Below are 13,749 nucleotides of genomic sequence, written 5' to 3'. Positions count from 1 at the left end.
CCCTTGCGTGATGCTATCGGCGAAAAGGGAAATATAACAAGCCCACGGCCCGTCGGTTTGCACCCATTTGCGTGATCCACCCGTTTCCATCCCCTTGCGTGACGGTATCGACAAAAAGGGAAATATAACAAGCCCACATCACGTCAGTTTGCACCCATTTGCGTGATCCACCCGTTTCCACTCCCTTGCGTGACGCTATCGGCGCCGGTTCACCACGCGTGATGCCTCCGTGGGTCCACCAACGTGGTCCCCGTTGCGTCGCGTGATCAACCTACCCGCACTCGCCGTTTCCGTGACGCGACCGACGGACTCTGTTAGCCTTTTTCATGAGACGACGCCCCGTTTTCACCATATTTTGTTCCCAGTTACCAAAAACTAGTTCGGAATCATCGATGCGACGCCACCTAACATCTTTCGAGCACGCCCCGTCGATCAACACGTTAAACCTTTTTTTTCATGAAAATATCGCCTTGTTTCCCCCTATATTTCGTTCTCTTTCTTTTCTTTTTTTTTGCGGGGGGCCTATATTTCGTTCTCGACCAGCAAAGCCCGGGATATAAACGCCCGTAATTCATTCGTTCATTCAAACACGGCATGTTGATTAGTCGAATTAGTCATCAGATTTTCCTTTTTAGAGCAACAAAGTCAGTGGTCGGACGGCTGCTAGTAGAGAGCAAAGCAAAGGCCAACCAGCCCCGGCCGGGCCAGCGACGAACGCGCTGGAAACTATAAATTATGCGGATTCGAACTGCGAACCCACGCGTATAGTCCCAAATTTCCAGCACGGCAGCAGCGGCAGCACAGATCCAGATCGCGCACGCATCGTCTCGTCTCCCTCCCTCCCTTCCCCCTCTCCTCTCTCTACTAGTACTACTCTACTGCTACTCGTAGCAGTATATATTAATACTGGCAGCCGCTGCCAGTGCTCCGAGCTCGACGCCATCGCGATCTCCCTCCAGTCTCCCCTCCGCCCATCACCCGTCGCCGTCGCAGCCCCGCCCCTAAAATACTCCCGCGCCCCTCCTAGCCGCCACCCGCCATCCGTCCCCCGAAAATCTCCCAGCGCAGCCGAACTGAGGTCACCCGCCCTCCCCCTCGGCCGATTTACTCCTCGGCTTCCCTCCCCTGTTTGAGGCAATGGCGGCGGCGGAGAACGGCGGGGGCGGGGAGAGCAAGGCGGCGTTCGCGCGGATCTACGACGCGCTCAAGGCGGAGCTGCTCCGGGACCCCGCCTTCGAGTACACGGAGTCGTCGCACGAGTGGATCGACCGCGTAATGCTCCCTTGACCCTTCCCTCCCCTCCTCCTCTGCTTCCGCTTTCCTCCGCGTTTCGTCCCGCCCCGCTGGCTCCAGCTCCTGTTTCCTTGCTGGGTTCCGCTGGGGTCTGCTGTTAAGATTTGACTGGGATCAGCTGGCCCGAGATCGGCTCCTTGATGGGTGGGAGCGCAATCAATTTGGCTTGCTAGTAGTACTAGTACTCCGTTGGTTTGCTGCCCAAGGCTGAATCAGCAATTAATTGCTTAATGCCCCTACACGTTGGTTTGGTTTGCTGCGGAAGGCTGGATCATATTTAGCAAATAGCAAGCAGAGAAACGAAAACCTGAAGCTCCTGCACAGTTAATAAGTAGAATTAGTTAAATGCTTTCCAATTGCAAGTGATCTGCTGGAAGGCTGTTCTAGTTTAAGAGGAAGATGGTGCTCACAAGTTATTAGTATAGTCACAATTTTAATGTCAAATACGTAGTAATCGTTTCTGTTTGATTCAAATTCTTCGAAGTGGATTATTATAAGTACTGCTATTAAAACAGAGCATGCGTGGTCATTATTTACTTCTATATGTGGAAATCCATTTCCCTGTCATTAATGTGTAGGTATGATGTTGAATCTTGCATGCTGTTTTTACTTTTATGTAAAAAAAAATCTCAGTAAGATGCTCCAGAGACTGGATGAACAATAATCTTCTTATTGGTTCAGTTCTGCTATTTTTAACGCACCGTGCCTTTATTTTCTTTTTCGGAGCAGATGCTGGACTACAATGTACTGGGAGGTGAGAAGATGAATTCGAGCTACAGGTTTTCTTCTCAAGTGGTACTACAAGAAGGTACCGCGTTTCTAACCCGTTGTTGTTGCTAATGATAGGAAAGTGCAACCGTGGGCTCTCCGTGGTCGATAGCTATAAGCTGTTGAAAGGTGTCGATGTTCTTAGTGAGGAGGAGATGTTTCTTGCCTCCACTCTCGGTTGGTGCATTGAATGGGTAATTCCTCGTCTCTCAGTGTTGCTCCGCTGAATTTGAAGCAACCAAAATTGCCCACCTTAAGATTTGCTGCTGTCTGTGTAGCTCCAAGCCTTCTTTCTTGTGCTTGATGATATCATGGACGACTCCCACACTCGACGTGGGCAGCCTTGTTGGTTTAGGGTGTCTCGGGTTAGTGAGAACTAAATTGCCCTTTCCAGCTACAGTGTTCAAAAAACTCATTTGTCTTCATTCAAGAACATTCTGTAGTCCCTTCTTTCCAATTTTACAAATAAACTTATCCCTAATGCTGCCCTTTTCTGATAAACTAGGTTGGCTTGATTGCTGTAAATGATGGGATTCTCCTTCGCAACCATATTTCGAGAATGCTTCGGCTCCACTTTAAGAAGAAGCCTTACTATGCCGATCTCCTTGATTTATTCAACGAGGTAAGTAAATATTATGCTGAGGAAACATGTGCAGTCTGAACTTGTGGATCATTACAGGTGGTGATTACCTTGTCATGTTTTTCCAGGTTGAGTTCAAGACAGCTTCTGGTCAAATGCTGGATCTTATTACAACCCACGAGGGAGAAAAAGATCTAACAAAATATAACATTGGAGTGTAAGTTAATGTTGTGCCAACTCTGAGATAAACTTCTTTAGCATGCTTCATCGCGCATAAATTTAGGAGCACAAGTCTTCTTTTGTTGTCTGATATTTCTTGGTAATAATCGATGTGTGATATACCCTTTGTTTATTGTTAATATGAAGCTCTGATATTTTTGCAGCCACCGCCGAATTGTTCAATTCAAGACAGCCTACTATTCATTTTATCTGCCGGTAAAATGATCATTCTATGTTTTCTTTTAGCTTCTCTGTACACCTCTGTTTTGGCAATTGATGCTGATTCAACTGGTGCTGATCTGCTGCTTTATGAAAGGTTGCATGTGCGCTGCTACTCTCTGGTGAGAGTTTGGAGAACTACGGTGCTGTAGAGAACATACTTGTCGAGATGGGAACTTACTTCCAAGTTCAGGTAACTCCTATTTTTGCTACACATTACAATATGAATCTTTTGGCTGCGACCACCACTAGTCTACTTAGCATTAATATACATTTTCTTATTATACAGGATGATTATCTAGACTGTTATGGTGATCCTGAATTTATTGGCAAGGTTAGTGCATTACTGCATGTGCCCGTTTAAAAATGAATGGACATTGTTATGTTGTTGATATGTTCTATTTAGCTCTTGCAATTTCATCAATGTTGAGTCTTACCATAGATTGGCACCGACATTGAAGATTACAAGTGCTCCTGGCTAGTTGTCCAAGCTCTTGAGCGTGCTGATGAGAGCCAAAAGAGCATTCTATTTGTGAGTCACCTTTGCACTACTTTGCCCTTCGTAATAATATGGAGGCTGTCACTGAACAGTTAATGCTTCTACAGGAAAACTATGGAAAGAAAGATCCAGCATGCGTGGCAAAAGTGAAGGATCTCTACAAAGAACTTGACCTTGAGGTTTGTCTTAACTCTTAACCCTGTTATATTTATATGTGGACTGTAATGGATTTAGTAGGACTATGAATCAGAGTATAACGCATCAATCCATTTCATTCACTTAAGCCTGTTTAGTTTTGATAACATGCTCACAGGAAATGTTTTACCAAGTATTCATCAAATTATTCCTCGTATCTTTGAAAACCAAAACTTCATTTGGAAAACTCCCTGCCGGGCCTGTCAAAATAATCTACCTGTGTCTTATAATAAGAGCTACTGGATTCTCATAGTCAGCAAATATAATTGTCTGCTGTTGAAAACTTCTTGCTGGAGCGGTCAGAATAATACTGTCTCATATAATAAGAGCTACTGGCATTCTCATACTCCGCAAAATATGGCATTGTCTAACCACTGGTTTGACTATTATTTATTGCAGGCGGTATTTCATGAGTACGAGAGCGAGAGCTACAAGAAGCTGATTGCTGGTATCGAAGCCCAGCCGAGCGACGCTGTTCAGAAGGTTCTGAAGTCCTTCTTGCACAAGATCTACAAGAGGCAGAAGTAGGGTGTCTCTTGGGCAGGAAATCTGCTCCATTGTCGCATGTTTGATAGATGACTAGTGGTGTTGATTTTATGGTTTAGTGCTTCATGTTGTATGTTGCGCCTTGCTGCTCCCAGTAGTAATAATGATGCAAGGCGCTATTTCGGGTTTAATGGACCGCCTTGGTGTAGACGACTGATGGTTCTGTAATTTGCACCTTGCCCTTTCGTTTGGTCTCCCATGGTAGTTCTTCAAGTTCTGCTAATGAAAATCATCAGTGCCAAAAATAGACATGAAATCAGGTGGATGTAAGATGAATTTGCGTAGTTTTTCATGTAAATGAACACTTGGGATTACCCCAAGGCGCACATGATTGAATATCCAACCATTAAGAGAAGTTCCTCCAGGAAACTAAAAACTTCTACAAGGTGAAGCTGCTGTAATTGTTCTGATATCTTTTAAAAGTTCTACAGTCAGGATTATCAACACCATTTAAAAGCGAGCAGTGGTTTAAATCATTCGCTTTGTAAGAATACGAAGTTAGCAATGGTTTAATTCAGCGTCTTTTCTAAGAATAACAAGGTGACACTAAGGATCAGGTTCCAACATAATGAGTCGGCAAATCAAAGAGAAGGTTATGCCCTCATCTTCTTGGGGTGATAAAAGAATATCAGGGATCTGAGAGCTTTAGCGATATAAGAAGGCCAGCTTATAATATTCTAAGCAAAAGTCTACCCTGTTCCAGCAACAAAAGAATATGGAACAAGTTCCCGATTCTCCATATCAAATGCACTAGGATAGCACAGGGGAAGAATACGGGGCGATTTTATGTACAATGACGGAACCACAATAGAACATAATGAGCAAGTGTGCAATATTATATAGTACTTAAGAAATAAAGGGAGCACTTCAATACATTCTACAGGGAACCAACATCACTGTTTCCACATATATATGGTAATAAAGCAAGTGATACTTCATACATAGTACCTGTCCTGTCAAGGAAAGAACATGATACAAGCCTTTTGTTAAGTTAGCGCATTCCATGTTCCATCTCCCTTCCTCAGAGACCTAACTCGAACTGGATTCGTTGGGAATCCAGAAAGTCAGTGCTGTCGATGCAGTTGCGAACATAGCTCGACGAGGGGCCCATTTCAAAGCAGTGATAGGACCAATATGACTGTTCCAACAGGCAATCTGCAACAGGAAAAGAAACTAAGCCAACAAAACACAGGGCTGTAATCAAAGTTTAAGAAAGTGGTACCTACCTCCTGTACTGTATTGATGTTCCAAGCATGCAAGGTACCATCACCAGATCCTGCAACATCAACGCGCATGTTATTTTCAGCAACAGCTTTTGCCACGCAGCCTGGTCAGTGCTTTTTTTTAAAGCATTCTAGCAAATTTGACATTTCCAAGTTTCACTTTCAGCAATAGTGCTCCAGAATTGAGAATGGGAAGCATACCACCATATCAGATGTATTATCATCACTATGATCTTTTGACTTTTTACTTGGCATGAAAGCAGTATATAAAACTGTAACTATAAGTGCCTCTCTAATGCTGATAAAACAACTACACACAAGTTGAAGGTGAAAAATATACTGATGAATCTTTATACTATCTTCCCAAAGTAAAGGCAAAAGGGAGAAAAAGGTGAGACTAGAGATGATATTATATGCTAAGGCTTAATTACAGGTCAACATGTGGGTAATTCAGAGGTACTCCATCCGTTCCTAAATATCAAGACCTTTTAGAGATTTCACTATGGACTACATACGGAGCAAAATGAGTGAACCTACACTCTAAAATATGTCTATATACATCCGTATGTAGTTCATAGTGGAATCTCTAAAAGGTCTTATATTTAGGAACGGAGGGAGTAGTATGCAGCAGAATATCCTAAGGAAGATGCACGAAAAAACCGAATATTACCTGAAATTACATATTGACCATCTGGAGTGAAAGCAGCTTCAGTTGCTATGTTGCGAGATGACTCCAAGCTGAAGCCACACTTCTGCAAAATAACAGACAAAGATGAGTTCATATGTTATGTTGTTAATGACAAGATATAGGAAATTGTGCACTTTACAGTTCGATATCTGAAGCAAAATTCTGCAATTATAGTGCTAACTGACCTTCTCCCCTCCATATGCATCTAGAACATATATATGGTTGTTAGTTGTAGTCAAAAGCACAGACTTGCCATCGTTGCTGAATTTAATGTCAGACACTTCAGCCGTATCTCCACCAACCAAGAAAGTGTCGAATGGACCCTGAAAGTGGTTTCTTTCACAAGATTGAGAATTTCACATGCTTTTTAGATATATGACTTCCAGATTCAAGTTCAATACAGACCTTGTCATATGACCGAGAATCAAACAGCTTAATAGCACCTCCCTCCATTGCTACAGCAAAAACAAGTCCCTGCTGATCATATGCAACAGAAGGCCTACCACGCAGACGCAGTATACCCTGAATGCTAAACGTGTAAGCATGAAAAGCACTGAGGGTAAATTGGTACTTTTCATCAGCTAAATACAAAATATGCATATTTAAGTTATTTGTGATCAAATTAACAGATTCTGTGGCCAAACCTGACAAGCATTTACACGAAGATCCCATATTCTGACACTGTGATCAAGTGACCCCGACATAAAGCTATCATTGACAGGTGACATACATAGTGAAACAACCCTGAAATGACATAAAAAAGAATGCAGGCCTCAGCATCTGACCCTTGAAATAGTTGCTAAAAACAAGAATCCAAGCAAAATTTGTTGAACCTGTCTTTGTGTCCTTTGAAATATCTCAAGCAACGGTTGTCATACAATGACAGGTAACGAAGTGATTCTCCTGACTCCACATTGTATCTTGATGAACATAATATGGAACTCGGATGATGAGTAAAACAGACACGGTCAGCACCATGTTTTTTATGATAAGTAGTCTTCGACAACCTAAAGAAACAGTCCAAATTCTAGCATTCGTCACTAATAGTCAATGACATGAAACAAAGCAAAATGCCGGCATCATGCAGGGTCGCATACAAAAAGGTTAAATCTGACAAAGAAAAACAAACGACTGTAGTAGGGGGGAAAAATAAGACCATGGCATACTGCAGCATAACCATGAACAAATATACTGCCAGTACAAACAACATTAAATCATCTAAGGGGATCGTACTGACCAACATGCTGTTGGAATTGATCTACGGCCCACTGGGCTGGAAGGATAATGTAACGTAAAGGGGAGGGGCCATGAACCAAAGTTCGTGCCCCTCACCCCAAACTAACGTGCCCTCAGGGGCATCCCTAACCAACGTTGTCTCGGTCCCCTGGGCAATATAAAAGGAGGGGGAGCAGCCGGACACCTACGTATGACCAGTTCACATATGGTTTCCTGCTGCTCCCCACATCCCAAACCCCTAAACCGATCTAGGGGAGGCGCTGCCGCGACAGGAAGGCCATCTCTGACGGCACCAGGACAGTGCCGGTACCCGTCACCAACATCTTCACTGAGCCTGTGTCACGCCTGCATCAAGCAAGCGCAGGATATCGCCCCACTAAGCCAATTGCTGCACCCATTGGCAATAAGGGCCAGTTCTTTTCAGGCTTATGGATGGCTGCTAAAATAAGCTCTTAATTAGTAGGCTTCTATAATAAAATTTTAAGTTGGGCTGCCAGAATAAGCTGGGTAGGGGGCAGCTTATTTTGGTAGCCACCCATAAGCCCCAAAAGAACTGGCCCTAAGTTCCTAATCATCTCTCTATTCAATCATGTTTAGGTGATCTAATGTCTACGCTTAACACCCCCCGACGAATGTGGCCTAAACGACAGTGTCCACAGTTTCAAAGAGTTACTGATGTCTTCTCATTTCTTCTCATCTTTGCATTCATCATTCACATGCATAACAAAACGTTAAGGAATAACATGTATAATTTGCCTCGTCTGACACCAAGGCCAACATTTTTGTTACACTTATTTAAAACAAATTGTTTGTTGCCTAACATGCATTCATACATGTCATCATCCAAGCAAGAAACGAAAACCAAATTCCTACTTTACGTAGATACATAAAGACCATTATTTAATTGAAGCCTATATAGCTGGTATGAAACTCCAATGTGAGAGATCCTGCGGTTCCAACATCGACTTCAATTCCATTAGCTACCTTGAGTTTTCTGGCCCCTTGAGTTATTATTTGGGTCGTAACGAATCCCTACAAGGAGTTAGCAACATGAGCAGTTGCACCTGAATCAATCCACCATGACATTCGAGAGAAATCAACTTAAAGTGCTTTATCAACAAAAGTGATTTCATCGATATCTTTTTTGTTAAGTCATTTGAGAAAGTCTTGACAATCCCTCTTAACTTGTCCTGGGTGTTTGCAAAAGATGCAAAGTCTCTCCATCAACATTCATAGCATTAACATTAGAGGGCTGGAGGAGCGGAGCAAGAGCAACTCGAACAGGCAAACAAAAGGACCATGTTTTTCATGTTAACACTGCAAAGAGAGAGCATGAAACCAGGCCAATCATAAGCCCAACAAAAAGCAAGTCCTCAAGAAAGATGACCCAAAGCCTGGTCATCTTTTCATGTTAACACTGCAAAGAGAGAGCATGAAACCAGGACAATCATAAGCCCAACAAAAAGCAAGTCCTCAAGAAAGATGACCCAAAGCCTAAGGGATGTATAGAGGCAAATTGCTCTCGTTCGGGTCCTCCAGCTCCCTCTAATGCTAAGGCTACGAATGCTAATGGAGAGAGACTTTGCAACCTTTGCAAACACTCAGAACATATTAAGAGGGATTGCCGGGCTTCTCAAATGGCTAACAAAAAAGGTATTGATGAAATAACTTCTGATGATGAAACACTTTATGTTGATTTCTCTCAAATGTCATGGTGGATTGATTCAGGTGCAACTGCTCTAGTTGCTAGCTCCATGTAGGGATTCGTTACGACCCAAGTTATAACTCAAGGGGCAAGAAAACTTAAGGTAGCTAATGGAATTTGGAGCTTCATACCAGCTATATGATTCAATTATGGTTTTTATGTATCTACATTAAGTAGGAATTTGTGTGGATGATGACATGTATGAATGCATGTTTGGCCTCGGTGTCAGACGAGGCAAATTATACATGTTATTCCTTAATGTGAGGAGGAGGAAAGCCTTGATGGGCAGGTGGTGCCTCAGAAGGACGCCTTTCGATATTTGGGGTCAATGTTGCAGGAGGATGGGGGTATTGATGAAGATGTGAACCATCGAATCAAAGCCAGATGGATAAAGTGGCGCCAAGCTTCTGGCATTCTCTGTGACAAGAGAGTCCCACAAAAGCTAAAAAGCAAGTTCTACAGGACGGCAGTTCGACCCGCAATGTTGTATGGCGCTGAGTGTTGGCCAACTAAAAGGCGACATGTTCAACAGTTAGGTGTGGCGGAGATGCGTAGTTGAGATGGATGTGTGGCCACACGACGAAGGATCGAGTCCGGAATGATGATATACGAGATAGAGTTGGGGTAGCACCTATTGAAGAGAAGCTTGTCCAACACCGTCCGAGATGGTTTGGGCATTTTTAGCACAGGCCTCTAGAAGCTCCAGTGCATACGGTCGGCTAAAGCGTGCGGAGAATGTCAAGAGAGGTCGGGGTAGACCAAATTTGACATGGGAGGAGTCCATTAAGAGAGACCTGAAGGATTGGAGTATCACCAAAGAACTAGCTATGGACAGGGGTGCGTGGAAGCTTGCTATCCATGTGCCAGAGCCATGAGTTGGTTGCGAGATCTTGTGGGTTTCACCTCTAGCTTACCCCAACTTGTTTGGGACTAAAGGCTTTGTTGTTGTTGTTGTTGTTGTTATTCCTTAATGATTTTTTTACGTATGTGAGTGATGAATGGAAGATGAGAAGAAATGGAAAGGCGTTAGTAACTCTTCAAAATTGTGTCACCATCGTTTGGGCCACATTTTGAGGGGGAATAGAACGCTCTGATACCAATGTTAGGCATAATTCTTTAGGATAGCGTGATAGAATCGATTGGCCTAGACATTAGATCACCTAAACATGATTAAACATAGAGGTAGATTAGGAACTTACTACCAAGTCCCGAGCTGTGAATGGACTCATTGCTCATTATTTAACGCCTGGTGAACCTCACCAAAATGGCGTGGTTGAGCGTCGCAATCACACCCTTATGGATATGGTGTGAACCATGCTTAGCTGTTCAAGATTACCAAAGAAACCAAGCTTGAATTACTTGCATGTGTGTGGCTGCCCCTGCTGAAGCTAAAATATGAATCCACAAATTTAAAAGTTAGGCCCAAAGACAATTAGTTCTTTTTTCATTGGGTAAGCTCATAGAGGAAAGGGATATTGTTTTTATTGCCCAGGTCATACCACCAAGTTTGTGGAGACTGGGCAAGCGGTGTTTTTGACGATAATGGAGTCACAAAGGTTAGGGCAATGGATCTTGAGGAGAAGCGGGTTTATGTTCTATAGTTACCGATATCCTGAACATTGATTAAATTTAAAGGCCATAAAGAAAGTATTGTGTTACATGCAAGGCACTAAAGATTTCATGCTTACGTATAGAAGGTCTGATAACGTGGAAGTTGTTGGTTATCCAGACGCTGATTTTGCCGGGTGTGTGCCCCAGCAGGGACAGTAAGAAATCCATGCTAGGTTATATATTCACACTCGCCAGAGGAGCCATATCATAGAAAAGCTACTGCAAGGCAGGTACTAAGAAATCCATGATGCAGGCAGAATTCATAGCATGTTATGAGGCCATTGGGCAGGCAGTATGGCTACAGAATTTTATTCCCGGACTTGAAGTGGTAGACAACACTTCAAACCACTAACATTATACTGCGATAATAAACCCGCAGTTCTCTATACGAGTAACAACAAGTCAAGTGTTGGTGCCAAGCATATTGACATACAATATCATGTCGTGAAAGATAGAATCCATGATCAAACTATTAATGTTAAGCATATCAGGACGACAAGTATGCTTGTGGATCCGCTCACTAAAGGCTTAACACCTAATATTTTTCGTGAGCATGTAGCCGGCATGGGATTATCGGAAGCCTTCTGATCCTGGAATTATGGGACGTTATCATGAACAACTCCCAACAAGTAATATGTTTTTCATTTCAAAATAGGATGCGTACTATAAGTATTGAGGTTCAACGACATTTCATTGGTTGTTGTAACACCTTACTTTCGTATATTATTCCTATGGAGAATGGGCAAAAGTTGTTGAGACTAACAATCAAGGAGGGGAATGTTGGAATTGATCTACGGCCCGCTGGGATGGAAGGATAACATGATGTAAAAGGGCGGAGCCACGAACCAACGTTTGTGCTCTTACAGATCTACCTCTGTTTAATCATGTTTTGGTGATCTAATGCCTAAGCGTAAAGATCCTACCATGTAATTCTACAGAATTATGTCTAACACATGCAACATCAGATTACTAGGGGTTTGCATCACAAATAGCCAATGGCCTAATGCTGCTGTGCTCCTAGTTGTGAAGCATATCACCATAAATTTTATTACTAACATACTCACAGAGGCATCACTGCTAGACACCACTAAGATCAAAGTGGCGCATTACCAGCATCCCCAAACAGCAGAACCCAACACTGTCACTCATACCTATAGGCCAACAATCGAGATGCAGTAGATGCCAGACACTTCCCATCCTGCAGTAGATGCTGTAACCTCTCTAGCACACCGAGGTTCAGTTAACACAGACAGAAGCACCAACAGAGCAGATGTAAAAAACACAAGCGGCGGACTCACGTGGCGCTGGTGGTGTTGTAGAGGCGAATGGAGTCGTCCTCGCTGGAGGTGACGAGGAGGTCCTCCTTGCGGTGGAAATCGAGGCAGCTTATCTTCCCGGCCTGCCAACGGATTCGCCGCGACAGATTAGCGTGGACAGAAGGAACAAATAGGGGTTAGGCAATGGAACTCACGTAGTCGGTGAAGACCGCGCCGATGGCCATGCTGCGGACGATGCCGTCGTCCAGCTGCGGCAGCGTGGCCGCCATCTTCCGAGCCGCCGCCGCCGCCGCCGCCGCCCGCCCGCCTTTCGGATCTCGTGTTCCGGGTGATGGATGTTGGGTGGAGCTGGCCTGGCGCCGGTGACGTTGGGAGTGGTGGGGATTGGCGCGGCGCGTGGGACAGGGGGGCGGAGGGGAGGGAGATGAGGGGCGTGCGGCGTGGGAGCTCGAGAAGGAAGAAGAGAAGCCGAGCCCGGAGCAAACTCTCTCTCGTCGGGGAGAAGAAGGGCCTGATGGGCCGACCGGTCTCTCTGGTCTAGCCGAGCCGAAACGACCTGGCGTGACTCAAGTTACTCAAAAAAGAAAAGAAAAAGAACTGGCGTGACTTAAAAAAAAAGTTCGCCCCTTGTCCACAGAGCAAATCTGGCCTTAAATGTCTGCAGATGCGTCCCGCCAGTGACCAGGCTTGTCCGTTTTGAGCCATACCGTTTTGCGATTCATGCATCGCACATAGTTTGGACGAAGAGTCTCTGATACATGTGTCGCATTAGGACCATCCTCCAGTAGTGTTCTCCCGGGGGTGACTCCCGCGGATGTTAAGGTTTTCACCTTCCCTCACCTGATCTCCCTCGCTAGTTTGATTCGGGCTGAACCAAGGGTGACCTCGCATCACCGTCCGACCTTGATCTACTATCAGGGTTGAGAATGGAGTTAGGTTTCCCCCCATTATCGCTCGATCCGAGTTTTCTTTCTCGAGCAAATGTTCTCGTTATGGCGATGGAGGGGTCAAAGGCTGGAGGTTCGTCTGGCTCAAGCTCTGCATCTGACAAGCCTTATGTCGACAAGCCTTACAACCAAGCCTGATGTATGATGAGAAAGAAGTGTTGCCGGAGGCCACTCCCTGGATGGCGGATGCTCGTGTTCACATCGACAAGCCATACAGCCGAGCCTATTTTTTAGGAACTTGCGACCTCCTTCCTTTTTTTTTGAAAGTGAACGACAGTGGAAGAGGCTCCCACTGACTTTTGTATTACTCACAAAGGAACAGTTACATATGTTTTACAATGGGTTTTAGGGGCCCCCCGACCGTGTGAACTTAAGTAGTTACAACACTAATGTCCCAAATTTACAATGTAACTAGACAGGAAAGGATGAAGCTCCTCTCTGCAATTATGGATCAGCAACTCCAAGAGATGTTTGAATCTAGCCAGCCATGCCCTGAATGAATGTTGGATCCCTCTGAAGTGTTGGTTGTTTCTCTCCATCCATAAACTCCAGGCAGCCAACAGGAAAATCTCCATGAAGAGAGGTTGCCGTCAGTTATTCTTGCCCCCATGCAGCAAAGCTAGTTTGTTGTCTCCCACCGGCCAAGCCAATCCAACTCTACTCCAGCACTGTTGACTAAAGGGGCACGTAAAGAATAAGTGTTCAACATTTTCCTCGGGAGGGTTTTGACAGAACATGCATGC

General features: G+C 44.3%; 2 protein-coding genes across 3 annotated transcripts; one reads left to right on the top strand and one right to left on the bottom strand.

Annotated features, from left to right (window-relative positions):
* The first annotated feature begins 757 nt into the window (after positions 1-757).
* Positions 758-4,504, top strand: LOC101664700 (farnesyl pyrophosphate synthase). Its single transcript, XM_044561899.1, has 12 exons — positions 758-1,272; positions 2,023-2,047; positions 2,140-2,255; positions 2,340-2,426; positions 2,567-2,683; positions 2,770-2,858; positions 3,025-3,076; positions 3,177-3,272; positions 3,369-3,413; positions 3,522-3,611; positions 3,686-3,757; positions 4,173-4,504. The coding sequence occupies exons 1-12, from the start codon at positions 1,138-1,140 to the stop codon at positions 4,299-4,301; spliced, it is 1,053 nt and encodes a 350-aa protein (XP_044417834.1). The 5' UTR covers positions 758-1,137; the 3' UTR covers positions 4,302-4,504.
* On the bottom strand, positions 4,118-12,567 carry LOC123143096 (protein ANTHESIS POMOTING FACTOR 1). Of its 2 annotated transcripts, XR_006470681.1 has the most exons (10): positions 12,254-12,566; positions 12,081-12,181; positions 7,064-7,237; positions 6,875-6,974; positions 6,636-6,752; positions 6,416-6,553; positions 6,213-6,294; positions 5,546-5,595; positions 5,268-5,474; positions 4,118-4,535 (listed from the first exon to the last, which is right to left on the bottom strand). XR_006470681.1 is itself a non-coding variant. In XM_044561911.1 (9 exons), the coding sequence occupies exons 1-9, from the start codon at positions 12,326-12,328 to the stop codon at positions 5,349-5,351; spliced, it is 963 nt and encodes a 320-aa protein (XP_044417846.1). In that variant the 5' UTR covers positions 12,329-12,567; the 3' UTR covers positions 5,130-5,348. The 2 variants fall into 2 exon arrangements, 1 of the variants encoding a protein (XP_044417846.1); XM_044561911.1 differs by lacking the exon at positions 4,118-4,535 and having other exon boundaries at positions 5,130-5,474; positions 12,254-12,567.
* Between the last annotated feature and the right edge of the window lie 1,182 nt (positions 12,568-13,749).

This window comes from Triticum aestivum, chromosome 1B, assembly GCF_018294505.1.
Source record: "Triticum aestivum cultivar Chinese Spring chromosome 1B, IWGSC CS RefSeq v2.1, whole genome shotgun sequence".
Classification (NCBI taxonomy): domain Eukaryota; kingdom Viridiplantae; phylum Streptophyta; class Magnoliopsida; order Poales; family Poaceae; genus Triticum; species Triticum aestivum.
This window is presented reverse-complemented; position numbering and strand designations above follow the sequence as displayed.

Bases quoted from the DNA above. Each gene is read 5' to 3' on its own strand.
- LOC101664700 (XM_044561899.1), top strand. From the start codon at position 1,138: ATGGCGGCGGCGGAGAACGGCGGGGGCGGGGAGAGCAAGGCGGCGTTC. The intron at 2,427-2,566 runs GTTAGTGAGAAC...CTGATAAACTAG, and splicing joins GTTGGTTTAGGGTGTCTCGG to GTTGGCTTGATTGCTGTAAA. The intron at 2,684-2,769 runs GTAAGTAAATAT...ATGTTTTTCCAG, and splicing joins TCCTTGATTTATTCAACGAG to GTTGAGTTCAAGACAGCTTC.
- LOC123143096 (XM_044561911.1), bottom strand. From the start codon at position 12,328: ATGGCGGCCACGCTGCCGCAGCTGGACGACGGCATCGTCCGCAGCATG. The intron at 7,238-12,080 runs GTGAGTCCGCCG...CTGTTTCTTTAG, and splicing joins TACAACACCACCAGCGCCAC to GTTGTCGAAGACTACTTATC. The intron at 6,975-7,063 runs GTTCAACAAATT...ATGTCATTTCAG, and splicing joins TTCAAAGGACACAAAGACAG to GGTTGTTTCACTATGTATGT.